The sequence below is a fragment of the Alligator mississippiensis genome, chromosome 16, assembly GCF_030867095.1.
Source record: "Alligator mississippiensis isolate rAllMis1 chromosome 16, rAllMis1, whole genome shotgun sequence".
NCBI classification, from domain to species: domain Eukaryota; kingdom Metazoa; phylum Chordata; order Crocodylia; family Alligatoridae; genus Alligator; species Alligator mississippiensis.
In genome coordinates this window covers 30,042,095-30,070,092 of record NC_081839.1, presented here as the reverse complement: position 1 = coordinate 30,070,092, position 27,998 = coordinate 30,042,095, and the positions used below count along the sequence as shown (strand labels likewise).

General features: G+C 48.4%; 1 protein-coding gene across 5 annotated transcripts in view; it reads left to right on the top strand.

The window, feature by feature from the left end:
* The window catches only part of GRIK4 (glutamate ionotropic receptor kainate type subunit 4), a 282,987-nt gene extending 256,648 nt beyond the window's left edge, over positions 1-26,339 (top strand). For 4 of the 5 annotated variants that reach the window (XM_019487321.2, XM_006259689.4, XM_019487322.2 and 1 more), the window contains 7 exons: positions 9,346-9,455; positions 12,102-12,275; positions 13,018-13,183; positions 15,393-15,618; positions 17,120-17,248; positions 21,540-21,658; positions 22,308-24,299. In XM_019487321.2, coding sequence (XP_019342866.1) covers positions 9,346-9,455; positions 12,102-12,275; positions 13,018-13,183; positions 15,393-15,618; positions 17,120-17,248; positions 21,540-21,658; positions 22,308-22,673 — 1,290 coding nt within the window. In that variant the 3' untranslated portion in view covers positions 22,674-24,299. The other variant, XM_059719504.1, reaches the window with a different exon arrangement.
* The last annotated feature ends 1,659 nt before the right edge of the window (positions 26,340-27,998 follow it).

Here is a 27,998-nt window from a genome sequence, read left to right as displayed (position 1 = left end):
GAGCAGTCTTGTTGATTTTGGATATGTCTACACCACCGGCACAGAAGTGACTACAGCATGGTCTAGCCACACGCAAGCTAGTTTAGGCTGGCTGCCTCGGCTACCAACAACAGTACAGACGTCAATGTAGGCTGGAAACCAGCCTGAAACCCGGTTCAGTTGGTCCAAATTGAGCCAATTGCTGAACTGTCACTGGTTTCTGAGCCAGCTAGTTTAAAGCTAGCTTGGTTGTGTCTACACTTCACTGCTGAGCCTGTAGTGAGAACATACCTGGTGTTTCATGCACTGTTCAAGGCAAGTATGGCAGAATCTGGCCCTTCCTAGAGTATCCAGGGTGCCACAAGATGGATTAGTGATTCTGGGAGCTGTGTTAATTAACACTGCAGTGGCATCAGGCATGTGCTGATGAGCTCATTATCTTAAGCGTGTTTCTTGGCAGATGCTCCATAGTTTGGCTCTTCCTTGATGTGTCTGAGATGCCCCCTTGGGTTCTGCTGGGTACCCTGTTACTTGAGTGGAAGGAAAGTGCCCACCTACTTTTAGGAGGACATGAGTCTATAACCCACTGTTGAGTAGTTGTGGGTCACCCCAGGGGTGATCATTCTCACCAGCATGGCATTATATCCCATATTCTTTTAGCACACGGCTACACCACATCCCCAGCATGCCCCAGAGTGGGTGCAAAACCCATCTGATGGCTCTTGCTCAGATGCACCGAGCTTGGCAATGCAGTGAAGCTATTGGCATCTGTGAAGGACACTGGTTGGCCCTCAGGAGATCCTTCTGGAGCAGCTTGGTCCATCGCCAAATGTAATATATGTGAATGGAAGCAGGTGGGAGCCCTCCATCTCAGGGCACTCTGAGGTTGCAGTGCAGATGTATATGCTCAGCAGGACAAAGCTCATCAGCTTCGATTCCCAATGTAAAGTGACACACGTCTCCTAAGACCTCCCCTTCGCCTTGCCCATTTGGAACTGGGCACCTTTAGTTGGCTAATATGCACTCCTTTCACTTTAATAAATCCCTGATGCGGCCAGATTTTCTCACTCTTCACGCCAGCTGAAGCCCTTTGCATTCCTGTGTCTCACCCAGGGCAGACTGCTGCAGAGATGGTTCATAATATGCCCAATCTGCAGTTTCAAACATGCTCTACATGCTCTAAGAAATACGGCCCTGATTCCCCATCAGCTGCACACTAACAACCTGAAAGATAAAATAATTAAAGCCGTTTCTTCCCGATCCCTTCCCCCTCTCTCAGTTCACAAGGCTGTTAAGGATGCAGCATTCAGTGGTAGCATAAACAGGCTCACACACACATCTCTCTGGGCTGGATTTCTCTTGCCAAGAACAAACAAGTAATTACAGCCTAGTTAAAATTCGGTTTTCTCCGGTATGGGCAGAATGAAGGATCAATGAGCGAACACATCAATGTGGATTGGACCCTTTCATGCTTTGAGAGATCAAATATGTGTAAAGACCGGTTCCTCCCTTCCCCTCCCCCTCCAGACATGCTTTCCCTTGCTGTACTGTCCTCCCCAAAAAATCCAGGCATGTCCTAGAGGTTTGTCTGCAAGACCTTTGCTATGATCAGACCCCAGTGCAGTTCCTTACTTCATTCACTTACTTTCTCTCATTTCTCAAGGGAGTGGGGGCTGCTGGTATGGACTGAACATGCAGTGCCCCCCGCTTAGTCTGTGATCACAGGCAAATCACTTACCGGTCCGCTTTCCCTCGCTGCAGCAGGAGGTAGCAAGCCTTACTTCGCTCTCTAGCAGAGAAGTCAGGAAAAGAGAACAAGGTTTGGGGCACGTAATCCACTCCATAAGTGCAAGGCGTTTGCTAGTGCTGCCATGAAAGCTAGACAAAAATACATCTGCCATGTCTGTTTAGATTGTAAGCTCTTCAGGGCAGAGACCATCTGCTACTCTGTGTTCAGACAGTGCTAGCGCAGCAAGGCTACATCCTGCCTGGCCCATAGGCATTACCGGCATAAATACAATTAATAATAATGAAGCCTGGAAAGCCTTTTGCAGACTTTATTCTCTCCTGGTGCTCTGATTTGGGGCAAATCCTCAATTATGCAGGGCCCAGTAGCAAGCATCAGGATGAAGGAAGTACCCTCTTGGATTGGACCTATTGTATAGTCCTATTCTCTGTCCCCAACAGCAAATGGGCGCTTCAGAGTTCAAAGCCAGTTTCCTATGGCAGACCCAACACCTCTGGAGTTGCAGATGTTCTTGCAGCCCTGCTGTGGGGGGGCAGTAGGGACCTACTGCTGGTGGATGTCTATAGCTACTTCTGTCTGCATACCTCTTTGCCCACAGATGATCCTTCCCAGACCTTGGTCCCCTGAAATGGACTCTGTGGCTGTGAAGTCCACCAGCCCCCTCCCTCTGCTCCATATCATGGCAGGTAATGCCAACCATTTGGCCCCTCTTCCTCCAGAAGCCAGTGCCTAAGAGCTATGCAGCAATGAACTCATTCGACTAGTAAATACGTATTTAACAATGAAAACACAAGCTAATTGCATTGGTTTTCCTTTAAGGGTCGGGTTTCTGGAGCAGATAAAGGCAGCCCCAGAGCCCTGGATGCTCTTAATGCTTTCCTTCCCTGCCCCCACCCTTCTTCTCCCCACATCTTGAAGTAGAAAATTGCAGCCGACATAAGTTAATCACAACTTGGAGCAGGCATCGCCTAACAAATAACTACAAATAAATTTCCTGCCGAGGAGCCATCTCCGTGTCCTGGTCCCCTCCCTACTTAATGACTTCCTTTTATATTCTGTTTAAGTTCAGTTCCCAATCATCCGCCCCGTCCCCCCTGCGCTTCCTCCTCCCAAGCCCACCACCACGCTATACATGTCTTCCTTATCTCACATAACCAAATATGGCAGCTGCAAATGGGGCTGTCATTTTTCTCCATTTCACTTGTTGTGATATAATCAAGTGTGGATTTATGACATGCGGGCGCTAATGGGCTTTCTGACTTGCAGGCTGCTGAGAGAAAAGAGTTCTTTTTTTCTCCGCCCCTCTGTCCAGCAAACAGGAGAAAGACTGGGGGGAGAAAGATTGACTCTGAGCTCTCAGCAGATGTGTTTAGACTGGAAAGAGGGCTGTTTTCTGTCAAAATGGGTGGAAGGATGTAGCAGGAGTAGAGCAGGATACAATTAATGGTTGTTTTAGAGTCCTGCTCGCGGACATTGGGTTAGAGTCCTGCTTGTGGGTTGCCGTTATGCGATGTGCCACACAGATAGATGGTGGAAGCAATTCTTCTTCCTGTGGTATCCAGAAATATCCCCCAGTAGCCTTTAATTACCTCAGTGGCTTCCTTGGATAAAAGATATCAGATTTACCCAAAGATCCTTGCCTGCCTATGGCCTTAGACCAACACAGCTACAAACTATACCCTTGGATAAACCCTTGAATTGTAGGGGAAAAGTATCTTTTTAAGACCCAGATAGACAAAACCTTGACTGGGATGATGTAGTTGGGGCTGGTCCTGCTTTGAGCAGGGGTTTGGAGTAGATGTGACCTCCTGAGATCCCTTCAGCTCTCATTTTTTATGATCCTATCCTTCCTCCTATAATCTTGGAGGTCTTTCCCTTCGTAAGGCTTCTGTACCGAAGTGGTCAAAATCACCATTTCAGCCTCTTCCCAAGGAGACTTTACATCCGGAATCAGAGGAGGGTGTGGAGAACACTGTACACAGTAATTAGTATTATTTACCAAGGACACTTGGTATTATTATTATTGGTAGTATTATTTACCAAGTATTACTTACCAAGGACACATCCCCTTGAATGCATAGCAAGACTGTGAGATGGCTATCAGCACCTCTTTTTTGTCAGCACCTGCTACTAAGTTGATAGCACGCTGGGACCGGTATCTGAATTCTAGCTATTCCTCTGAGCTGCATATTCACCCATCCCCTCGTATCCTCCGCGTTGGGTCCCTATTCCTTTCATCGATAGCAATCCTACACAGCCAGATTGGACCCCAGGGCTCCTCACTGTGGCTATAGCTTGAGGGCATCACCTCAGGAGCTGCTTAGAGGCAGAGAAAGGAAGTAGCCTAAGGCATGCTTTCCAGACGCTCAGCAGATGGAGGAAGTCTCCGAGGAGGAAGAACAATCCCATGGCAAGGATGTTCATGGAGCAGTAGCTGCTGCCTCCATCTCCAAGGGAGGCAACAGTTCCTTTAGCACAGTCATACCTGGGGGCCCATAAAATCTTCCAAGATGTGATGAGGAGGGTATCCACACTATTTCAATTCCAGTTGAAGACGTACAGGAGGCCCTTCATAAGCTTTTGGGCATTTTACACACTTCTGTAACAGGGAGAGCAGCTCTCACAATTAACAAAGCCCTACTGGAACCTGCTAAAAATACCAGGCATACACCACCTATTTTCATTCCCAGCTTCAAAAAAGCAGATAAGCAATAGCTGGCACCCTCTGTGGGAGCAGAATATCTTTATTCTCCCTCTGGTGTGCAGTTCTTTAGTTGCTGCTACTGTGAATGAAAAGAACATATAGCGTCAACCTAAAAATGACTCCAGCCGAAAAGGAACAGAAACGAGTATCTCTGTTGGGTCGCGAGGGTTATTCATTGGCCAGCTTTCAATTTCCAACTTCAAGCTGTCAGGCTCTGCTTGTCCAATACAATTTCCTTCGCCGCAGTAACATATTGACAAACTGCCCCAGAAACGTAGTGAAGACATCGAGCATTTATTTGCCAAAGGGGGAATCGGTCGGAAGGACATCGCGGCAGGTAGCAATGCCTCCTGGTCCACGACTTCCTTGAAGGGGCCATTGGCGTTCAAGCTGACTAGTTAGGCTTGGAGTCAGGCATCTGAGTCCAGAGCCAGGAGTCCGGACGCAGTCCCAGCCAGGGTCTGGAGGCTCAACCCGAGTCCAGATGGGGCATCAAGATTCATGAACTAACCACTCTCTCAATCCTTCATACTTACTCATCTGCTGCGGAAACTACTTACAGTTCTGTCACGGGTCCTGGCGCTGACTATCAACAGGCTTTCTGGTCAGATGGATCATTTCAGCAGGATACACCTTTCCCACCTACACCCTCAACCCACTTTGCTGTCCCTCTTCAGAGCCAGGAAACAGCATTTCTCTATTTCCTCTTGGAGAAATGAGATGTTGCGGTGCAGCACGTAGAGAAAGGATTTTATTGAAGTGGGAGTCAGAAAAGGGGAAGTGAGATCACTTCTGGATTTGAGAACATTGTCAGCGCTGGGAAAATGGTCATTTTAGCCTCTGTGCTGCTGTCTCCGGATCCAAAAGAGTAGCTAGCAGCTCTCAATTGTCATGATGCTAACTTTTATAGTGCCATATCTCTGGCACCCCTGAATTACTTAAGATACTGGGCAGGTCCAAACCATCACCAGAACGGTGTTCAACGCCTGGACTTTTTAAGGCTAGGCTATTTTTTTTCTTTTACCAAGGCTATTTACAAAGTCCTGGCAGTGTACTTAAGGAGCCAGAGGTAACCGTTTGTACCTATCTGGATGGCTGCCTTGGAGGAGGAGACTCTCTCCAGAGTATACAAAATTTCATGCATGCCATTTTCATACAGTCATAGCATCACGGACAGTAAGGGTTGGAAGGGAGCTCAGGAGGTCATATCTGGTCCAACCCTCTGCTCAAAGCAGGACCAGCCCCAACTACACCATCCCAGCCAAGGCTTTGTCTAGCTGGTCTTCAAAACCTGCAAGGATGGAGAGTCCACCACCTCTCTGGGTAACTTGTTCCAGTGCTTTACCCTCCTAGTGAGAAAGTTCTTCCTAATTCATAGATGTTAGGGTCGGAAGGGACCTCAATAGATCGAGTCCGACCCCCAAATATCTCACTTAAACTTCCCTTGCTGCAACTGGAGCCCATTCATTACTCCTTGTGCTGTCGTCTGCCACCACTGAGAACAGCCCAGCTCCATCCTCTTTGCAACCACCCTTCAAGTATTTGAAAGCTGCTATTCAATCTCCTCTTAGGTGAGTAAATCAGCCCAGTTCCTTGAGCTTCTCCTCATAAGTCACGTAGCCCAGCCTCTGAACCATTTCTGCTGGACTCTCTCTAATTTATCCACATCCTTTTCAGCTCCTTGTGTCCCCTGGTTGTAGAGCCAACAAGGATCATTTCACATAGACATCGCTGAACAAGACAATTTTTTTAAGGGCTGTTTTGGGCCTTAGAGCAGGTTCAGAACCACATCAGTGTTCACCGCTCAGCACCAGACAGGTCCCTGAACAACACGAAGCTTTGTAGGACCTGCTGCTCATCATGCTGTGTGCCACGTACTCTCTTCTCCGAGGTGATGAAAAGACTCCCCCAGGAAGGTAGGCAGAGGGCTTCCTTTCTAACCCAGCAGTGATGCACAATTCATTCGAGGATCAGGGCATTTGCAGAAAAATGCATAGCTGTTATATCCCCCCTCCCCCATGTCTGGCTCTCTGAAGCCTCGAGATGATGTGTTCAGTTCTGGAGGTGTCTGGTTCAGTTCCAAGTGCTGGCTGTCACACATTCATCTTGCCTGTCTCCAAGTTTCTGGGAAGGATACAAAAAAGGATAGATCACTGTGTGGTGATTAACTAAAGAAAGAAAGAAGGAACAAAAGAAGAATGTAGTTTGTTACACAGTTCATTCCTGTCCTATTCACTTGCATGTTATGCCACACACAGTAGAGCCCAGACAAGGAAAAAGAGCTGTGTTTTGAAGAAGCAAATCATGTTGGTGCACAGTCCGCGGTGGGAATTGCATCTTTTCTTGAGGACGGGTTTTCAATGAATTTGGAGCAAACGAGTGAGAAACACTGGATTTCACCTTGTTTTTTGTGTCGACAGGAAAAAAACAAGGCCAGACTCCAGTGAAAATATAAATGGGCCCAAATGCTAGTGTTCAGATCCCAACCTTAAAATTCTCCACAGCTTGGGGTATTGGCATAAGTGGTTTAGTTTAGTTTATCTCAACTTGAAACTTGGCCCTGGTTTGCCTTAAAAGTTTTAAGGAAAATTGTGGTGGCCCTGGTTATTGCCTTGAGGTTGAAATGCCACCCAGAACCACAGCAAATTGGGCAGAGGGGTTTTTCACTCCAAAATGGGTGCGTTTGTCAGCAAAATCCCGAGTGTTTCTCTTCCAAAGTTAAAAAATGTGTATAAATCCAGTGTGGCTCCAAATCAATGCACTGCAGTACCAAGCTAAGCTTTTCATGAAGATTTCACTTAATGTCACATTTCTGGGCTTGCGGGGGAAAGTTACAGCTCTCTTTCTTGAGAAATGTTGTGCAAAAAAAATGCCTTATTTTAGGATGAAATTCTGTTAAAAACCAATCAGGTGTTTGATCCGTGATGGGAGTAGGTTTCATGGGGCTAATGAGATTCCAGGTGTGAAGGGCCTGACTGGGCTCATGTGGTTGAGGCGTGCCCATTTCTGAGGCCAGAGGCGGATAAGGGAGCAACGTGGCCGGCAACACGTCCTGCTACCTCTGACACCCCAAGCTGAATGACTATGGCTAAGTGCAGCTGGGTTGACTGGAGATGGTTTTCAGCAGGGATCCAGAGTGAGACTTAATTTTGCATGCCTCTACCGCTAGAGCACGATGCCTCAACTGCCCTGCCAACGTGCCCTGCCGTTGGGTTGAGAGATGATGAATTGTTATTAGTTTATGGGGACCAAAAGGAGAACGCCATGGCTGCGTGTCGAAGAGGAGTCCTCAGCTGGCCCTTTTGTGTTAATCCAGCCATTTTTTAACTGGGCAGCTGCCTCCCGGGAAGCTTTCTCCCAAGAGCAGAGCAGAAGGATTGCTGCTTAAGTGAGCTGAGCTCAGCAAATGCTGGTGCCCACCTACAGCAAGCACTGGAGCAAGGGAGCAGTAAGAAATGAGCAGAGGACCCAGCTGAGCCATAATAAATGGCTCCATAGACCAGTCTTGGGGTCTAACTCTTGAAGCCTGGACATCTTCCAGAAGAAGATCCAGGGGGAAGGGAGGCCTTTTCTAGCCTGACTTGAATATAGGAAGCTTTGCAGGGGATCTAACGCTTAGCCGGCTTTGAGCTCAGGCATGCTATTGATAGCAAAATGAATAGAGAAATGCTATCGATAGCGAGATGAACTAAGTGGTCTGTACAGAAGTTACCCAGGCCTGCGAGCCACAGGTTCAAATCCCAGCTGGGTTGGAGAAGCCCTTCATCCTTCCATCTTCCTACTTAAAAACAAACCGTTTGTCTATACAAGTGCTGAGGCCCGACGGTGCCTAAGGGAGTGTCGGGACCTCAATGCCTAGCTGTTCCCTTCTCTGCAGGGACATTAAAGCCTCAATGGAGTTTAGTCCAGAACAGCTGGAGTTTACTCCATTTTCCCCTCTTTCCCCCAATGGCAGGCAACATGTTGTGGGTCTGGTTGACGGATGCCCTGTCCAACCCAGAGGTGGCTGCATTTCAGAGGTGCCCTAGTGCTCTGTGTGTAGGCTTTAGGGGTCTGACCTATATTTTTGAAAACACAGAACAGTTTCAACAATCAAGTCTTTCCACAAGATAAAAGAAACACATTGCCCGATAGGAAAATAAGCATTTTGCACAAAAGTAACATTGAAAGGGCAGCAGGAAAAGATGGCCAAATGCTTCCTTTTTTTGCATGGAACTCAGGGAAAATATTTATCTCCCATTTTCCTTTTTTCACCTGCGTGATCCAACCCTCCTTTCTGCACACAGGAAGGTTTCCCTATCCTGCAACAGGGTTACTTTGCAAGGATCGATTGTGTGAACTGAAGGCTGCAAAACTGGGGCTCGTGCTTTTAAGAGCCCCCAGGTTGAAAGGGTGCTATAGAAATGTAAGATAAAACTGCTAGGTCAAATTCACCCTCAGTTAAGTTAAATTAGCAGAGAATTTTGCTCATGGGGATACAGCCCTTCAAACTGCAGGGCAAAAGCCATCCTCTAATCAATGAAAGTCGGGAAGAAGCTTCCATTAGGGGCAAGTTCTGGCCGCCGTTCGAGACAAGGCTGGACTTAGGGGAGCCCTGGTGTGACCCGTCCTGGCTATTCCTCTCTGCCTGTATTCCTGCTGTACACGAAGATGGCAGCTGCTGTATGGGGAGCTGCATACTGGCCAGTGAGCTGCTGCATAGGTTTATACCATGCTCCTTTTTTGCTGTCTGTCCCCCCTGCTTCCCCTGAGGGCATTTTCTGGTCCCTCCGTGGTTTGCCTTTCCTAGCCCCACCTTGTTGCCGCTCACAGTCACGTCCGCTCTGGGCGGTTCCTTGTATTATTCTGTAGCATGGACTTTTTGATGTTAAAAAAGAAAGGAAACCCACTGGGTTCTTTTTTGTCTCCATCTTAGGGGCGCAAACCGGGCTACTTCTCCTTCCTGGATCCCTTTTCTCCTGGTGTCTGGCTCTTCATGTTACTTGCCTACCTGGCGGTCAGCTGCGTGCTCTTCCTCGTTGCTCGGTACTGTTACTTTTATTGCCGTTCCTTTCCCGTCCTGATGGTGCCACCTAGTGCCAGCAGCTGAGAACTGGTGGAGGGGGGATGCGGGGAAGGGTTCGGCTGGGGGGGAAGCACTTGTGCAAAAGTTCGGGAGTGGTTACACCCTGGGTAAGGGGGTCCTAGCACCAGCTTTCCTCTGTCAGCCCATGTCTGTGTTTGGGCAGTGCAGATGCATGCATAAGGCACGTCCCACTGATGCCCATGGCGGCCCGGTGACTCCCAGTGAGGAGAGCTGGCAGTGTCACAATTCTCCTTTCGCAGCAGCCGATGAAGTGAGCCTGAACTCACAAAAGCTTATGCATCTCTGATTTAGTTTATCTGTAAGGTACACCTTTACCCTGCCTTTATTGTCACCATGGGACAGGGGCAGGAGCAGATCAGACAGATTCGGGTGCGTGTGGTTGGCTGCGTTGGTCTTGGCCGGTGCCAGAAGCAGCCTGGAAGTCCCAGAGGGCATAGGAATAGAAACCAACAAGGCTGGTCGATCCAGGCAGCGATAGCAAGGCATCGAGCTCCTAAAATGAATTTGCAACCATTTCCCATGCCTGGGTTGGCTTTTCCTGCCTGTACAGAAAATGCATCGGCATCTTTCTAGAGCCTTGTGGTTTACCCCCTGTTTGATGGGCAATGAGTCAGGTTCTGTATGGCCCATGGAAATCAGGCTTAGATCGTATCATGGAGGGCTTGCTGGCAGCACATGCCCCATTGCAGCAGGGATGACCTTGCTGCTATTCCACTTCGCCTTGACCCTGTACCCAAGCGGTTCTGCTTGGTAGCACAGATGGGCTCCTCGGACACAGCGCGACTGTCCTGGTGGTGCGCTAAAGATATGCCCAAGGCTTAAACACTTGTGCGGGGCACAGCAAATACCCAGTTCTCATTACAAAAGAGAAGCATGCTGTTGCTAGGTCCCCTGGCTTGGCTAACGTTGTCATGTTGACAGGGTTTTAATGGTTTTCAGACTCCTGTTATAGCCTCAATAACACAGCTCTGTAAACCATTTAATAACGCAGTCAGACGCTGTCTCCGGACTGAGCCACTCTAACCTTCTTCTGCATGTTTTAAACATGACTAAAGTGGGGCTCCTGCATGTTCTCCATGAAGACCGGCCCATATTAAATAGTCTCTGAAAGTGCCCGGGAGTTTGCAGCTCACAGCTGGGCTTTGTGACCTTTGTGAGTTGCCGAAAAGCCTCTGTCAGGATGTCGTTACAGTATTGAAAACCAATAAAGGGAAGCCTCCAGAGATTAACTCCAGCTCCCTGGAGTCACAGCAAGGCATGAGGAAATTAAGAAATCAAGACACAGACCATACTTTGGTTAATCTCAGTGTGAGGCAGTAAAGTCCCCACCCGGCTCCCAGCACAAGCTGTGGTCATAGGGCTAGGTCCTATTCCATCTGATAGGTGTCTAAATGTGATCCTATTCCACCCTGCTTGATTCAATGAAAAAATGCTCATCACACATCCCTTCGGAAAAAGCAGAGACCCAAAGGGCCCATTGCTTTGGGTTTTGGCAGGTTTTCAGGGATTTGAGTAGGGTAGACTAGATGGCACTCAGGTGCCTAATAGCTGGAATAGTAACTGGCCCATAAGATCAGTAAACCAAGCCTTTTGGGTTCTGGTTTTCTTAATACCAATTAACATTATGTGAAACCCAATTTCAGACTGACTCAAGGAGGGTGTCTCTGCAGGTGCAATAGCCTCTCCAGCCAGACCAGACAGCTTGTGCATGCCCGAGACCAGATGCTGGCAGTGGGAGCAAACCTCATTATCAGATGATTTTTCCACCCAAACAGAAGGAGGGGAGAAGCAATATGATAGTTTGGAAGCAGGGAGTGGAATAAGAGCAGAAGGGAGAGGAAGTGGAAGAGCTCGGGGGGGAGGACGAGCCCCACTTTGATTCACAGGCAGGGTGCCCGTATTGTTCTTCGTCTGTGATGCCCATGAGCTCTGCCAGTCCCTAGCATGAGTCTTAGCCTGTAAGCAAAGCAGATGTTAGTCTGGAGATGTGAGCAGTAGTCATTTGGATGACTCCTTGGCAGCCCACATTTATCTAGCACACGCTACCATCTCGCAACGTGCCCCATGCAGATTCCTGACTTGCTCCCATGAGCTCGGTAGTCTAAGGCTCTTTGAAAACAGCAGTGCCCCACTTTGGATTTGAACTTGGTCCATGCCAGACCTTTGCCTGGCTTTTCTTTCTGGCATTGACCTGCCTACCTTGTGTTTGGCTTAGAGCTCCCCATTGGCATTAATTCCCCAACTAGAGAAACACAGCGGAAACTGCTGGATGGCACCTGATTTCGCATCTGATCCATGCGCGTTTCACACTTGCGTTGTCGTTTGTGCAAAGCAGAGGCCCAGGCTGGGATTTGCTTGAAAGCTTCACAAACCTTTTGCAGATCTTATTACAAAGCCTGGGGGCTTCCGGGTGTTACTGCAAACCTCTTGCACAATGTTGCTATGAGCCCCTTGGCACCATTTGCCAGCAAAGAGTTTCCTGCCTAATGATTCTGCCTCCAGGATAGTGAGGGCTTCCCCACTTCTATTCCCCCTGCCTGCCTTGCAATCAGTGTTTCTTCATGTCTTGTTTCTTGACACTGCAGATTGACACCGTACGAGTGGTACAGCCCCCATCCCTGCTCGCAAGGGAGGTGCAATCTCCTGGTGAATCAGTACTCCCTCGGCAACAGCCTGTGGTTTCCAGTCGGGGGGTTCATGCAGCAAGGGTCTACCATCGCGCCTCGAGCGCTATCCACACGGTGTGTCAGCGGAGTCTGGTAAGGAGACACACCTGCTGCACCTTTAAACAGTCTCCAGTTATGGTTCAGGATGTGCAGACTCGTTGCTAAACGCTGTAGTGTTCTGGAGTCGTGCAATCAAGCAGCGCCATGGTACCATTTGCTAAGGGTTTGGCCAACAACAGATGAGTCTCTGGAGTTCAAGGAGCTCCAGATCAGGATGTTTCTGATCCCCGGCATGTTCTCATCAGTCTTGCACTTCTGAGGACTCTGCTCCAGTGTGCCCACATAATGGGGTGGTCATTCACCTGCTTCCTGAGCCTCCAAGTCCTCTTGCCATGAAACGCCACCCCTGTTGTGGTGGTAGACTGCCTGACCTCTTAATCAGAGTAGTCTGGTTTGTCACTTGAGGGGAATAACAGTCCTAAGCAAACACAAGGCCCCCGGGAGCCTTGCCAGAGAGGGGCATCCCTTTATGGAGAAAACTAGGTGGCCTCTGCTTCCACTACCTGCCTACCTATGATAGACTCCAAGCAAATGTGCCACTAACCTGCTAAGATCTAAATCTACTTAATTTGGCCTGAAGGATTCAAATAAAGACTGATTTGTGTTTCCAAAGAACTTTGGGCACCTTTCACTTACACGCGGGCCTTTGCTGGGAGTGGCAGGTACTCGCAATTCCCGGGATCAAGCCTGTTATTCCAGGTCTGGAGCGGGGCCGAGACCAACTCAGACCCTAGATGAATCTCAGTTCATCTTCTCTTCTCCCTGCCTTCTCCAGGTGGGCATTCACCTTGATCATCATCTCCTCCTACACAGCCAACCTGGCAGCCTTCCTCACTGTGCAACGCATGGATGTGCCGATAGAGTCGGTGGATGACCTCGCTGACCAGACGGCTATCGAGTACGGCACCATTCATGGAGGCTCCAGCATGACCTTCTTCCAAGTAAACCCCCTTTTTTTTTGTTAACTGGGAGTGTGGGAGGGTGGGGGATGGAAAAGTTGGGGGACACATATTCTCTAAAAATCAGATGTTGACCCAGGATATGAACCTGGGCTCTTTGCAGCACACTCCATCCTAGTCCTGTGTAGGTGGCATCTGTAGCAGCTGGATCCATTTCGTCGTCCTTGGTTGCCATGAGATGAGATGATGGATCTGGTTGCATTTGTGTACATGCATGTGGGATGTAAAGGCCTTTCCCTCCCCCCAGTAAACTGAGAACTTGGAAAGAAACAGCAGTAGGCTGCATGCAGGGTGCGGAAAGACGAATTTGCTCTTGGAAAGGTTGTTTACAAGGCGAGCGATTGTTTTCCTCAGTTGCATTTTGAGTGGGCTGAATCCTCTGCTTTTTAATTGAACTTGTGCACCCGGGTCCACCTCCCACTGCGAGTGAGGGGAGTTGAGATTGCAATGAGCAGCACCAAAGTGGGATTAAGCCAGAGCTCAGAGAAGTGATAGGAAGTGAGGAGGAGTGAGGGGATTTTGAAAGAATCCAGTCAGACACAACCTGGACACCCTCAAGGGGTAGGGTTGTGGGACAACTTTGCAGGAAACACAGGCAACAGCCTAGGTTCCCAGCCCCAGGAGCTGAGTTCCTGCCCAGAGTGCCAAGGCGTGGGTAGCTACGTCATTTATAGCCATATCCCAGAGCCCCTTGATAATATCATTCCTGACAGCCGAGTATTTGCAGCCAAATTTTCATACGTTTCTGCATTGTTAACACAGCCCTAACTTCTGCATATGCAAGGCTCAGTGTGTGCAAGAATAAATGTGTCAGCAAACCCTGATCTTTCCCATGGATACATATACCTACTTGATGCAAATCAAGCTTTGTTCGTAGTCGGGCCCATCATATCTGCATGAGTGATTGTACTTTCCCATTCTCAGCAGCAATGAGGAGGTTAATCTTTTGACCACTGCTTTGAATGCACAAAACGCAGTCTGGGGATTATTTATTTATTAAATGCTGAAGCACCAAGAGGAGCAAGCTCTTCTTGCTTTCTGTTCAGTCTGAATTGAAACAGGAAGCCCAGAAACCTCTTGAGCGAATCTGATCTTTCCAGCCCAACTTTGCAGACCCTAGAGATTTGGAAAAGGGCTGCTTAAGCAGATTGCTGTATCTCAGAAAAGCCAAATGTAGCACAAGCAAATAAAAAAGACTGTACCTCAGGCGTTGAATCAGCCCTGTTCTTTTCCGGGAAACTGGCAGTGTAAAAATCAAGGGCTCAGTTCTCCATTGCCACGCACCTTTCCTAGTCATCTGAACCAGAATAAGTTGAATGACAAGTCGGGGTGACGCAGGGCTGACTCAGAACGAAGCATTTCACCTGCACTTTGCACTTGTCTTATGTTGGCAAAAGCCATTGTGTGAGATCCGGGGAGACAGAGCCCCAGATGTTAAAGAACAAAAATAAAACATGGAAATGCTAAACTGGAATGCATTTTAACCAGAATTAATATTACCATTTCTGCTTTTTGTTGACTTTTTGCTCTCCATTTAGCTCAAGCAGTGTAAGTGTAGCCGTGTCTGTTCCACCTTTTTGTGCAGCCAAGATGGGCTGGCACCCAAGCTCTAATATCAAACACTTGCAAACTGTAAGGGAGGTCTGGCTCACATGTCCTTATGAGCGTCATCATGGTCCTACTGAAGTCAATAGAAAGACTCCTGTTAACTTCAGTAGGCTTTGGATCAGACCCATGACTGGATGAATCAGAAGGCCACATCCAGAAAGCCTCAAAGACTGGATCAAGGTGCAGACTTTACAGATCAGCCCCATCAGTCATTCCTGGACCCTTCAACATTGTCATTCTCATTTCCCACCTTGTTTCTGGAAAGACTGGGTCAAGGCTGTTGTACAGCACGGTGCGCTGGTCTCCGAGCAAACCAGCCAAGCAAGAGCAATTCCAGCTGGAAGCAGTTGTCTTAAAATGTTGCCATAGAAACATTTTTCTTCTAAGGTTTTGTAATTTTTTAACAATGTTTTGAGGCCTTAAAACATCATGGGAACCTATGGCAGTGGGGCACATTTGGACGCCCAAACCCCTTAGACTCCTTGCAAAATCCCAGCCTTATATTGGTGCACGTTTTCATTTGGGGCAGAGCCCCCCAGACAGTGCTGCTCCAATGGCTCCTCTTCTCCCCTTTCTTTTGCAGAACTCCCGTTACCAGACGTACCAGCGGATGTGGAATTACATGTACTCAAAGCAGCCAAGCGTGTTCGTAAAGAGCACGGAGGAAGGGATCGCCAGGGTGCTGAATTCCAACTATGCCTTCCTGCTGGAGTCCACCATGAACGAGTATTACCGTCAGCGCAATTGCAACCTCACGCAGGTCGGGGGCCTTCTGGACACCAAGGGCTACGGGATTGGCATGCCAGTCGGTAGGCAGTGAAGAAAAATTATAGTCATTCTCAGCTGTCTGCAGAGGATCGGAGCATTTGAAAGGCAGAAACAGCCCTAGAACTGATGCCGCGTTTCGCTGATCTGCCTAGTGTCCCTTTCATTTCAGAGATGCCATCAGGAGGAAAATCAAACACATTTTAATTATTCATCTGCCTGCCCCCACATCATTTAAAATGATGTTTACTATAAAAAAAAAAATGCGCGCGTCTTATTTTTCTGCATTTGTGCTCTTTGTGTACTATGTTTCCTCTCATTCAGCCCTGGGAGCGAAACCAGGCAAGCTAGTTTCACTCTCTGCCTTGTCTCCCACCATAGTGCATTAAAAGATGCCGCCAACTCCATTGATTTTTATCACAAGCTTTTTGATGTCGGGTGTTTTTCGTAAGCCCCCGCTCCTGGAATCTTGGCTTTAATTGTCTTTTGTAAGAAATAAAATGTCCTTATTCATTGTGGTTGCCAAAAGAAAAGAAAAGAAAACTAGAAAACATTGTCCCTAAAGGTACCAGCTCCAGAAGGCAACTAAATGGTTTCCTATTTGCTATGTTGAAAGATTTCATGATCGTTAAGCCAGTCGTGTGATCTGAGTGCCGTGGAGGGGTGCTTTTTTAACACTTGTGGTTAACGATATTGAAGTAACAGTACTTATAGCTTTGGTGTGTGATTCTCATGCTGTAATGCAGCACTGGGCTCATCTGAACGGTTCATACTGCAAAGGAAGCTTTAACTCCCAGAGCAAATCCCAGGCTAACTGTATTTTGCTATTCCTATTATGTACTAGCCCTACATTTCAGGCCAGAGTTTGCCTTGAGAAACAGTGAAATTGCAGGGGAGAAAGGAAGTTAGACTCTGACCCTCATTACACTGGTGCAGTCCCATTGAGTCGCTCTATATTTACCGTGCTGTAGCTCATAATTTATCCTAGGTTTTCTCTCCAGTGCAAAATACAGGGACAGCAAGAGAGCATGGGAACTGAGCCTGGCCTCCAGCGAGCGTTGGGGTTTGCCCGATGATTGGGTTCATTGGTGTTATTGACAGGGAGGGTTTTCTTGCCATCCTTTGCCCCACGTAGGAGCGAGGGCTAGAGTAAGATTAGACGCGCACAGGCAGCATGACGAGGGATTAGCCTGTGTGGCTCGAGGGAATGGGAATGAGATAGGGAGCTGCCCACTTGAACGCTAGCCAAGATGGCAGCAACTCAAAGTTTTCTCCCTTCTGATGCTGTTGGGTGGCCTGGGTCTGATTTCCATCGAGTCTTTGCTGGAGAAGCAAAATCACCACCTGCAATTAGAAGTCATTTGTCGGCAGGCTCCACTTGGATTTGAAGGCGCCTTGAAGAATGAACTCCCTTGTAGTCTCTTAGAGTCGGGGGGTGGGGGTGGCCCTCTCCTGCTCGGGCAGGTTGCCAGGGCCGTGTGTAGTGGGTGGGAGGGATGGAAAGCCGTCCCGGCTGTCCCTTCATCTCCCTCTTGGCTTTTACAGGCTCCGTCTTCCGCGATGAGTTCGACCTGGCCATTCTCCAGCTGCAAGAAAACAACCGGCTGGAAATCCTGAAGCGCAAGTGGTGGGAAGGAGGCAGGTGTCCCAAAGAGGAAGACCACAGAGCCAAAGGTAAACCCCGACTCTGAGAGACGAGGCCGCCCTCCTTCACACCGGCTCTGGGAGACAAGGCCATCGCGCCTTCACATAGCAGAGCCTGATGACAAGGATGTAAAGCAGCAACATCATTATTGATTCGAGCAGGATCGTCTCCCGAGCCAGATAGGAGTGACACCCGGTCTCCTGCCTGAGGAGCAGTGGGGTTGTTGGTTTTTTTTCATTTCTTCTGACTTAAGAGTTCTTCCTTTCACAATGCAAGGAGAAAGCCAAACAGCTCTGCTGTGCCTCATGCTGTGTGTTTTTGCCTGGGGCAAAGAGAGTAGCAACAACCAAATGACAAATATTGGAGGCATATGGAGGGTAAATTATCTTCTAATGAATGTCCGCAACGTTACACGGGAAACCAGACAGCTGAAGGGAATTGCATCCAAAGCCCGAGCCCCTTTAAGAGAAGATGGAGCTTTGTTGCAGGGCCATTGGTTAATGGGCCTAATTTAAAGCTCCTTCAGAACAGGGAAGGGGGAACAGGGACTTTATTAATAAAGCTCTAAAACTGAAGAGCAAATTCTTCTGGGTAATGCTATGCAAATTGCCATAAAAGCCACAGCATTAGGCTGCTGTCCCAGCACTAGGAACACTTGCCAGGTTAAAGCAATTGCTGCATTTTTTTGGCAGTCGCCCTAACCTTAGTGAGCATTTTTCTGAGAGGCTAAAAGGTTCCCTGGCTGAGAGAACAGCCTTTTGACCCTTCTGAGCCCAGGGGCCAAGAGCCAAGCAGGCTTGCGATTGCTGTTTCATTTTCCTGGTAGATCAGTTGCAGGAGTGTTTTTTCTTTTCCTTTTTTTGCTGTATGGCACAAGCTGGATGGACCACACATGGGCTTCAGCTGGCCAAGAAGCTCCCTCCATATGCTGCTTCATTAGCAGAGAAAGCTGCTCTGTGCATGAGACCATAGGAAAGGCTGCGAGTTGCTGGGAATTACAAGTGGGCCCTCAGATCTGGAGTGGAGTTTCAGGTTCCCTGGACCCAGGTTTCAGGGTCAACCAATTGTCCTTTTCAAGAGAGAGAATGATCCAAGAATAAAGACAGTGCCTGTGAATAGGGGAGACCTTGGACATGGTTTCCAGGCAGGTCTGCAGGGTGCAAAGCAGCCCGGTACATCCCTCTGCCTGTCCCATGTGTGCAGGGAGCTCCCCAGCATGTCAGCGCAGATCCTAGCGGAGCTTGTGAGCCACGACCTCTCGGAGCCCATCAGCTTATCAGAGCAGGCTCTAGCTGGAGCACTGCCACCATTCGCCCTCCCCTGCCCTCCCACACCACTGAATATACCAGCAGGAGAAAAGAGGCAATGAGGTGCCAGCCTTCACACCCCCAGGCTCCAGAGCTGGGTGGAAACAGGGACGGTGAGCTGGTGAGCTCACAACACATAGAGAAGTCACGTGCTGCGCAGCGAAAGCGGGGAGCTCCGTCGGATCTGCCCTGGTCAGGGTACCTTCTGCATGGCACTGCCTTGAGCCGTATAGATATACCCTCTGTGTCTTTGTTCCCGCTCCATCAAAAGGGGGGCCTTTATCTCACCAGAGGATCACAAAGAGAAGCACGTTAGAGAACAGGAGTTGCTTGGATACTACAGTCACGGGGGCCAGGATTGAACTCTAGGTAGGCAAATTAGACAAATGCTGTTTGCAAAATGTGCCCTGTCGTTTGGATCCAAAACCCACCGTAATGGGTAGGGTTGCTTGGAGCATTAATGCTTATAGCTCCAGTGTCCTTTCCGGCCTACCTCAACACCAGTGGTTTTCACACTAGAGGTTGTGACCCCATTTGGGGTCAGGAGCCATACCAAAATCCAGTGATAGCACTTGGGCGCAGACCAAAAGGGTTGTGACCTGGGATTTCTGGGAAAAAGACTGGGAACCGCATGTTATCACACCCTCTTCCCTCTCTCTCCTCTCAAGTTTTAGGCAAAAGAAGTGTGGGGGAACAGGGATATGTCTAGACACTTTACTCTTGGCTTTGGCAGTTCTGTCCCATTGCAGATAGCCCCCAGTTGCAGCAAAGGAGGCCTCTGCAAGGTGCTCAGATTTTCCCCGGTTACTTTAAAGATCGCATAATAAGTCATATTTTTAGCCACTTGCTTCCAGGCCTCTCTCACTGAGAGTATTGGATTACAGGAGAGTCTCTGAGTGCCTTGTTGGACAGAAACAGCTACCCAGTGACTTGCGAGAGCACTAATTGCTTTATCTTGACATCCCAAATGCAAAAGCAAGCTTCAAAAGGATGAAAATAAACTGATAAATTATTAAATGTGGTTACATTCCAGGGAGGGATGGAACATGGGAGTATTTTGCTCAGCAAACTCAGCAGAGAGCAAACTTGGAACAGACCCCAAAGGCTGAGCCCAGCATGAGGCTTCCAGCCTTTTTGGGAGCATTCCTGGCCTCTACCACTGGTGCGCTAACCATTGTTGCGTCCCTGCTCAGTGCCTCGGTTTACCCCAGCTGTGAAATGGGGATGGTAACAACCAGCTCCCAGGAGCTATGTGAAGTGAATGGAAGTGTTTTAGGCACCTAGAGGCTCTGATCATTCGTGGGAGAGCCCTGGAGGTGAGGATGGCAGGGCCAAGGAGAGTCCTGGGGCTTAAGTACAGGAAAGCGGGGAGCATCCCTGAGCTGAGCGTGGGGATGAGAACATGAGGGGCATCTCCACTGATACCGGGCTGGGATCAGGCAAGGGTGAGGTCGTGCTCTGGGTTGTGAATTTGGGAGATGGAGGTGCGAGATGAATGGGTGGTGGTTACAGGATACATTTTATGTCCTGTAATTGCTGCCTTAGTGGAAACATCTCTCCCCGCAAAGGCCTGATTTACTGGGTGACTAGATCGCTCCAGAAACTCTGCCAAAAGAATGATGGAGAACAAGGGAGAAATGTGACCCTGTAAGTTTTAAAACAAAACAGGTCAGCGATTTACAAGGGTTTTGGTGAGGTTTTATATCGAAAAGCCACGCAGAGATTAAGTCAATAAATCATCGATTCTCACACTTTGATTTAATGTTACAGAGGGGGGAGGCAGATTTTATAGGTGTTCTGGTTGACTAATAGCTGCACACAATCACCGCAGCGTAAGGTGCTGCATGCTTCACGGTGATCAATTCAATCAAGAGCCCAGTCCACCAGGGACCAAAACCAGGACTTGGGCGAGCGAGAAGTCATTTCCAGACACTACAGACTGCACTACAGACACAGGTCCCTGACCTCGATGTCAGCCCTGAAATGCTTGAACCAACCAGCTTTGCTCTGCAGAGACACGAGAGGACCGGGCTAGCTGTTCCTATGTGATTTGCTGAAAGGAAGGAGTCAGGCTATTACTGAGGCCAAGAAGTTGTGAGGTTTCCCAGATGCATAAGGAATCAGGGCCAAAATCTCAGCTGGTATAAACCGACATGCTTCCTCCAGACTTCAGTGGAGGGAGCCTGGGAATATGGCCCACTGACTTCAACTGAACAAAATCAGTTTACAGCAGCTGAGAATCCAGCCCATTGATTTCAATGCAGTGTGGCCAGTTTACCCCAGCTGAAGATCTGGCCCTTAAAGCCAAATTAATCCCTGCGGTAAGGGAACGTGACTCCTGAAATGGGCATTTCAAATTCCAAACTTGGTTATGTCAGTGCAAATCCAGAGTAGCTCTTTGCCCATAGAGCTACACCAGACTGCACACGGTGGAGGACGAGGATGTCCCTTACTATGTGTCCAGATAGCACCTAGCAGAACAGAGCCCTCATCTTGATTGGAATATTTAAGTGCCAATGCAATATAAATAATTGTAATAGTTTTACATCAGCACTTTTAAAACATGATCAAAGTAACTTTTCCTGCTGCTGAACTCGCCTAATGCTCTTGTCTTCCTTATCTTTACTTTCTCCATGATTTCTCTTATTTCCATTTGCTGAGTTCAAAGCAACTTGAGCCAGGTGAACAGCATCTGAGCATGCATCTTTTTCCTGTTCTCAGTCTGTATGTGGAGTGCTTTCCAGGTCCCCGAGATGCTTTTTTCTGGTTTGGAATGATTTGCTAAATCATCCTTTCTAGGAAAAACTGTTCACAGCCAGTGATTACAAGTCGCTCGGTATTTGCTGCTTGATCTGGGCTAGTTAATTTTGTTTGAATGGCGCAGGTCACATTGCATTTATTTTGGTCCCTGAATGGAATCACACAGTGATGATTAGCATCGAGTTCCCATGTGCTGATGAGCTCAGTACTCACTGTATCTTCCTCTCTGCTTGACTCCTTCCTCTTCTTTCAGGCTTGGGGATGGAGAACATTGGAGGAATCTTCGTAGTTCTCATATGTGGCCTCATCGTAGCAATTTTTATGGCAATGCTGGAGTTTTTATGGAGCCTCCGGCACGCTGAACAGTCAGAGGTAGGACTCGAAATGTCATTGCTGTTGCAGGGACTCCTACGTTCATGCTTATGAGGTGCTCAGGTACTGCACCAACGGAAAGACCGTAAAAAAAGAAAAAGCTGGATGGATCTGGGGCAGATGGGGGATCCAAGTTAGGTTCGAGCACTCTAGGCAGAGGGATGGAGACCGCGTGAGGATTTCAGAGGCAACTGGTGAGGGCTAGCACCCGTGAAACCTGTAAGTCCTTTTAGCAGAGTCCAAAGCTTGTGAACACCCTGTATGCAATTAGTAAGAAGGAGGTGGACATCCCAGGGGCAGTTGGCATGGATCTAGCATGTATCTAAATTCCAGGCACAGTTGATCGAGTCTGGACCACGTCTAGAACAAGTAAAGATCCCAGTTGTGGACCTTGGGGATCCAGAACATGAGAGCACCTTTGATGTGGACCTTGGGAGGCAGAATGAGTGAGGATTTCAATTAGTAGCATCTAGAACAGGTGGCAGACCCTGGGATCCCCAAACTGTTGAAGATCCCAAGCACCGGCCTTGGTATCTCCAGAATGGTTCAGCATCAGGATCCAGAATGGGTGCGGTTGTTGGAATCAGCCCCTTAATGTAGGGAGCAGTACCTGTTGGAAACCAGCCTCTTGCCTGTGTCTGCCTTCCAGGTGTCTGTGTGCCAGGAGATGGTGACAGAGCTGCGCAATATCATCCTCTGCAAGGACAGTTTCCACCCTCGTCGGAAGCGAGGGGGGGTGATACGGACTCGCCCCGTTATTCCCGAGGAGCGCCGAGCCCGCAGCACAACCACGCTCAGCAATGGCAAGCTGTGCGGCGGAGGGGAGCCCGACCCTCTGGCCCAAAGACTTGCACAAGAAGCTGCGCTGGTGGCTCGAGGCTGCACACACATCCGGGTGTGCCCAGAGTGCCGGAGGTTCCAGGGTCTCCGGGCACGGCCAGCTCCCGGCTCGCCCGCACGAAGCGAAGAGAGCTTGGAGTGGGAGAAAACCACCAACAGCAGCGAACCCGAGTAGAGCGGGGCAGGGGCGTGGGCAAGGAGGGTCGTGTTCCATTTTACAGAACATGGACTTGTACAATGTGAAACTCGTTTTTAAATTAAAAGCAGTTACCCAGCTTCTCAAGACCAAGACAATGGCTACGAACCAGGCCCAGCCAGAGACGTTTTGGTATCTTACCCTATTTAAGAGGACATTGCTCCTACTGGAATACTAATCACCAGGAGGAAGATCCTCTGGTTGGCCTATCTTGAGCAGCTACCCCTCACCTTGAAACTCTGGGGTGGGGAGGAGGGACACTGAGGGCAATTCACATACCAGATCTGCTCCAACGGGGGGCAAGAGTCATTGTTGGAAATTCCCCATCCTAGGACAAAAGAAAGGACAATAATGCCATCTCTCCCAATCACATAGATTCAAAAAAGGATGTTCTCCGGAGGGGATGGGGGGGTGGGACAGGGATATTTTTATTTGAAGTGGGGAGGGGGGATGGGAAGGGAGGAGTAATCTATTTTATTTTATTTTTGGTACTTCAGGACCTAGGGTCTCCAGCGCACCGGATTTCAGGTGCTAAAATCTCCTTCCTTTGCAGTGATGTGGCAGGTAGGGTGAGGAAGAGCAGGATGGGACGCAGCTCCCAAGTAGCAGCAGTGGTTGAGATGAAAATCCAGTAGAGGAGTTATAAAAAAACATATATATATATAGTGAAATGCCAAAAAAAAAACCTACCAACACACACAGTGATCTCAAAGAGGCCTTGAAACGCCTGGAATTTCAGGGGTTCTGTGTCTTCTTCTTCTTCTTTTTTTTTATTGGCGTGGGGAGGGGTTGGGGGTCTTCAGAAAAAGGCCAAATGGTGACAGGAGGGAGCTGAATGTGCTGCAGGACTCCCCACGCTCTCCTAGGAGCTCTGCCTTTTCCCACCAGCAGAGAGTGGTGCAGTCCCAGCGTCATGGTAGAAACAGGTGCCCAGCACGTTCCCTTCCTACAAACCCTTAGCGCTGTCCCCAGGCTCAAAGGCGCGCCTGTGTGTGACCTCTCTGAAATCTAAGGGTTTCCTTGCTACCAAATGTCCTTGAATGAAGACGCGGGGCGGGGGTTCAGTGGGGAAAATCAGTCTGGGGTCTCGGGTGAGAACATCGTTGCTTCCGTAGCAGCAGCTTGCCCTCTGCTTTGGTACACAACGTGAGTTTTACATTGAAGAGTTTGATTTTTCTGATTGAAAAACAAAATTCTATGCAATTTCTGATTGTAAAATAAGAGGGGAAAAGAAAACATGACAAGGGGCGAGGGGGATAAACACAAACCTTTGAGCAAAGGTATAACCTGTTCTCAGATTGTTTTCTTTCCTGGTTTGTTTTTTTGGGGTTGTTTTTTTTTTTTTTTGTCTTGAATGTACTGAAATAAAAGATGTCCTTGTATAATTATGATTTTCTTCCCCTCCCTACCCCCATTCAAGTCATAAAGCAGCTTGACCCCCCACTAAATGCTCAGGTGTAAAGGCCAATAGCACCCCTGGGAGGAGCCGAGAGGAGCGGTGAGCCCAGTCGGTCCGCCCTGCAGCGTGGAGGCGCTTTGGCCTCTGCAGACCTCTAGCTACTACAGTAAGACCTAAAACTCTGTTGTTGTCATTGTCTGTAATCGTTGCAGATGAAAACAAGAGAAGAAGGACAGCCCTTGGTCACTTAGGAAAGAACACCACCGCAGTCCCTTGGGGCCCAGTCTGCTGCGAGATCTGAACAATGCAAGCTACGGCCTCTTTTAGACGCAGGGTTCACTATTGCAGAGCAGACCGACGGCTCATCTAATCCAGCGACTTGTCTCTACCAGACGCTCCACAGGAGGATACGAGGATATGCACAGATACCGCAGGGATGGGCTCTTTGGATCGGGACTGTATCCTGAAGTACCCCAAATGTAGTAGGTGGCGTGTGAAGGAGGAGTAGCCCCTGCCCTGGGTGAAGTTCTTTGCCCCGGGTTATAGAGGTGGTCACTTTAGAGAATGACAACGGTCATCTCTGGCCTTAATTATCTGTAAGTCTATAAAGAGCTCACGCTCCTAGAAAATGAAAGGGTTGGAAGTGAAGGTGAAACTTAGGGGTAGGACCGTCGGGTGAGGACTAGCCACAGCTTAAAGATCCAGTGTGTCAGTCACGTAGGGCAGATCCTCAGGTGGTGTGACTCAGGGCAGTGTTGCCTTCAAGAGAAAAATGCCCGTTTACACTCCAGAGGATTTGGTCTCTAATGTTTTGGTTGGAATCAGAAGATGATTCTCAAATACCCCCAGCCATGCCAGAGATGGCCAGTTAATTGCTGGCATCAGAGATGTGGGGCTTTGGGGGCCTCAATGGGAAGAGGAGAGAGGTTTTGTGGAGCAACAGAAGTGTGTTTCATGCATAGGAAATAGCAGAGGAGAGGCAGGGGTGCAGGGCTAGCAGGCACCTTTGGCCAGGCAGTGGGGAATAGTGGAAGGAGATTGGAAATGTGGAAAGAGGTAGACAGTTGTAGGTGTATTGACCCCTAGAGGAAGGTTTCTCCCCAACTCCACCAGGTAGTAGTTGCCTTATACCCTGAACAGAAAAGCCCAAAGCCTGCCTGAGCCTAATGCCTATTGGGCCTGCCATTAGGGCATACCAGCTCCTAGAGCTCGTGGCCCAAGACTTAGACGCAAGTCTGTTGTAAGGCTCTGCATCACAAAACAAGACAGCGTCATTGCTCTGCCCTTGCTTGGAAAAAGGAATGTGTTATTTTTGGTTTGACAACCGTGGGCAGATTGTTTCGAACCAGGGTCTGGGAAATAACACAGTCCCTGTCTACATTGGCTGCAAAAGCCATGCTAATAATGTGCTTAAGCAGCATTGCAGCCAGCCAAGGTTTGCTCCACATGTTTTGATCAACATGGGGGGAAATAGGGTAGATCCTCAGCTTTGATCTGGGTATATCAAGGGAGTTAGAGCCCCCTTCCACCATCTGAAAGTTTGGCCCGGAGCATTAATATCTAGCTAGACCCCTGGGGACAGATCTTGTGGGGTTGTCAGCAGACTCAGCCGCATGGAAGGCAGTTGTGCTAGTCCGATCGCTACCCGCTGAGAATCGGGCCCTGGGAGTTTAAGGATAAACACGGGTGCCTCTCCCACAGTTCCCACTGCATAATTCACCGGCGTATCCTGTGTTCCTGACAGCAGCACTGGTGACATCTGAGCATGCCTGTGTTTTGTTTAAAGGCCGACATGTTTTAACAAGCAGCGGGAAATATTCATCAAAAGAAACTTGCTTTTTAAAATTTATTTACAGATTAGCAGAAGAAAAAGCTCCCATGAATCATTTATCACCTCTGATATTTTTTTTCCCCCTTCACCGCAGTGAATAAAGAGGGAGCTTGACAACCCCAGACCCTATCACTGCTCTGAGGATCTCCTAGTCGTTTGCTCAGGCTGAGGACATGAGGAAAAACAAATCAGTGGGTTTCTCCCTCCATTTGTCTTCACTTTTTATCTCTTTGTCATTGGCTTCCTCTTTCCATGCTGTATTTTATATCTGTTTCTGTAAATTAAGGAGGTTTTTCATGTCTGTCTGTCTCTTTCTCTCCCTGGCTTTTTTCCTTTTTTTTCTTTTCTTTCTTTTTTCTTTGTTTTGTTCTTGCTTTGATTGAACTATTTACAATAAAAATGAGAATTAAATGTTGCGGTATTCATGGATGGGTCAAAACTGCTTTGGTTTGAATGCCCCTGTCAGGTGTTTCTGCCTGGACACATGGAAAACTGAGTGTGCGTGTACACACACACACACACATACACACACACTTTTACATACCCATCTCTTTCTCCCCTCAACTCTTTGTTCACGCACCCCCCCCCCCCTCCTTCCCCAGGGTGCTGCTTTGGTGGCCTTTCTCATTTGACCAACTGCACTAACATGCTAATGAAGTTAGAGATTTGGGGCAGTTTGCCATCCAAAATGCACTTTCCCAGAATAGTCATCTCTTGATAAAACGGGGTAATTCTAGTAAGATATCTCTGCGGAGTCCACTGGGAGGCCACGATTAGATCAATTAAAATATAATACTTAGCTTTATCCCGTTTAATTGTTTTGCCTAGGGCCCCTGCTGCCCCATCCATTACAGGATCCTCACTGCAGAGCCCAGGAGGTATGTAAACGGAGCGTTCTCTTACCTAAATTCCTCTGGCAACTTTTCTCCTGCGTTAATATGAGATTTCTCATCTTGAGGATTGGCCATGCTCGACTCCATTATTGGTTAGGTGAGATTCTAATATGATAATAAGCGAAGTCCTGGGATCGCATTTGTGATGAATGTTTTATTAGTTTTGAAGTCCAGGCAGTTTAATTTTCACTTGACGCTAAAGAGAGATTTTTCCTCTGAAGTCCAGACTGAATAACTGTGGGAGGTGAGTGGGTAGAGACAAGAGGCCGAAACCTTTTCAGACCTCGCCTGGGGGCACTGACTGAACTGGATGGCCTAATTAAAGCACAAGAGGGTCGTTTTGTGGCTTGCAAGCCAGGGGAGATATGGAAAAGGGGGAGAGAAACTAAAAATGGTGAAAAGGAGGGATTGATCCTGTTGAAGATGCCCCTGTTTTTGTGAGGGTAGCAAGGAAGCCTGTTGCCATTGTTTCAGAGGCCAAGAACTGTCTTTAATGGTTATACTGGGAGGGGTGGTATGTAGGATGGGGTGGCATTTTACGGGAACTCGGGCAGCCCCTTATATGTGACCAGTCTGTCGTCTCCCTTGTAATTACTTTGCTTAGAGATGAGAGCTCCTGGGGTAGAGAAAGGACATGCAAGAGAGATTAATATTCCAGTTGGGTACAAGACCTGGCTGGGAAGACCTGCCATGTTGGTAGCTACAGAAGCTTTCTGAAGTAGGGTCCTGTGAGGCAATAGGGGCACGTTCACCCATTTTCAAAGGGACTGGACTGTATTTCTGCTTAAACAATCAAAGCATCCCTTGGAGAAGAGGGGAAATGGTGCTGCTGCCTGGTGAGTTGGCCTGCAGGCTTCTGTAAGCACGGAGGAACAGAGGCAGGGTTCAGCATTGGGCTCAGGGAGCCCCTTTTCTGGGTTTCCCATAAGGAAGAATGAAAAAGACCTATTCACATAGAAAAAGCAGCCCTCTGCCTGTTTTAATTCTAATAATCACCTTCACTGACCTTCTATACCACCATGTGGAGAGGACTTTGGGTCCAGCTTCTCCTTGGGTTTTACATAGGCATTTACTCCAGTGGAGTGGCAATGATTTGTGCTATTGGTAGAGGCACGGGTCTGAATCTAAGCTCAAACTGGCGCCAATCAAGAGCAGCACCAGAGAAGCATATGGAGTTACTC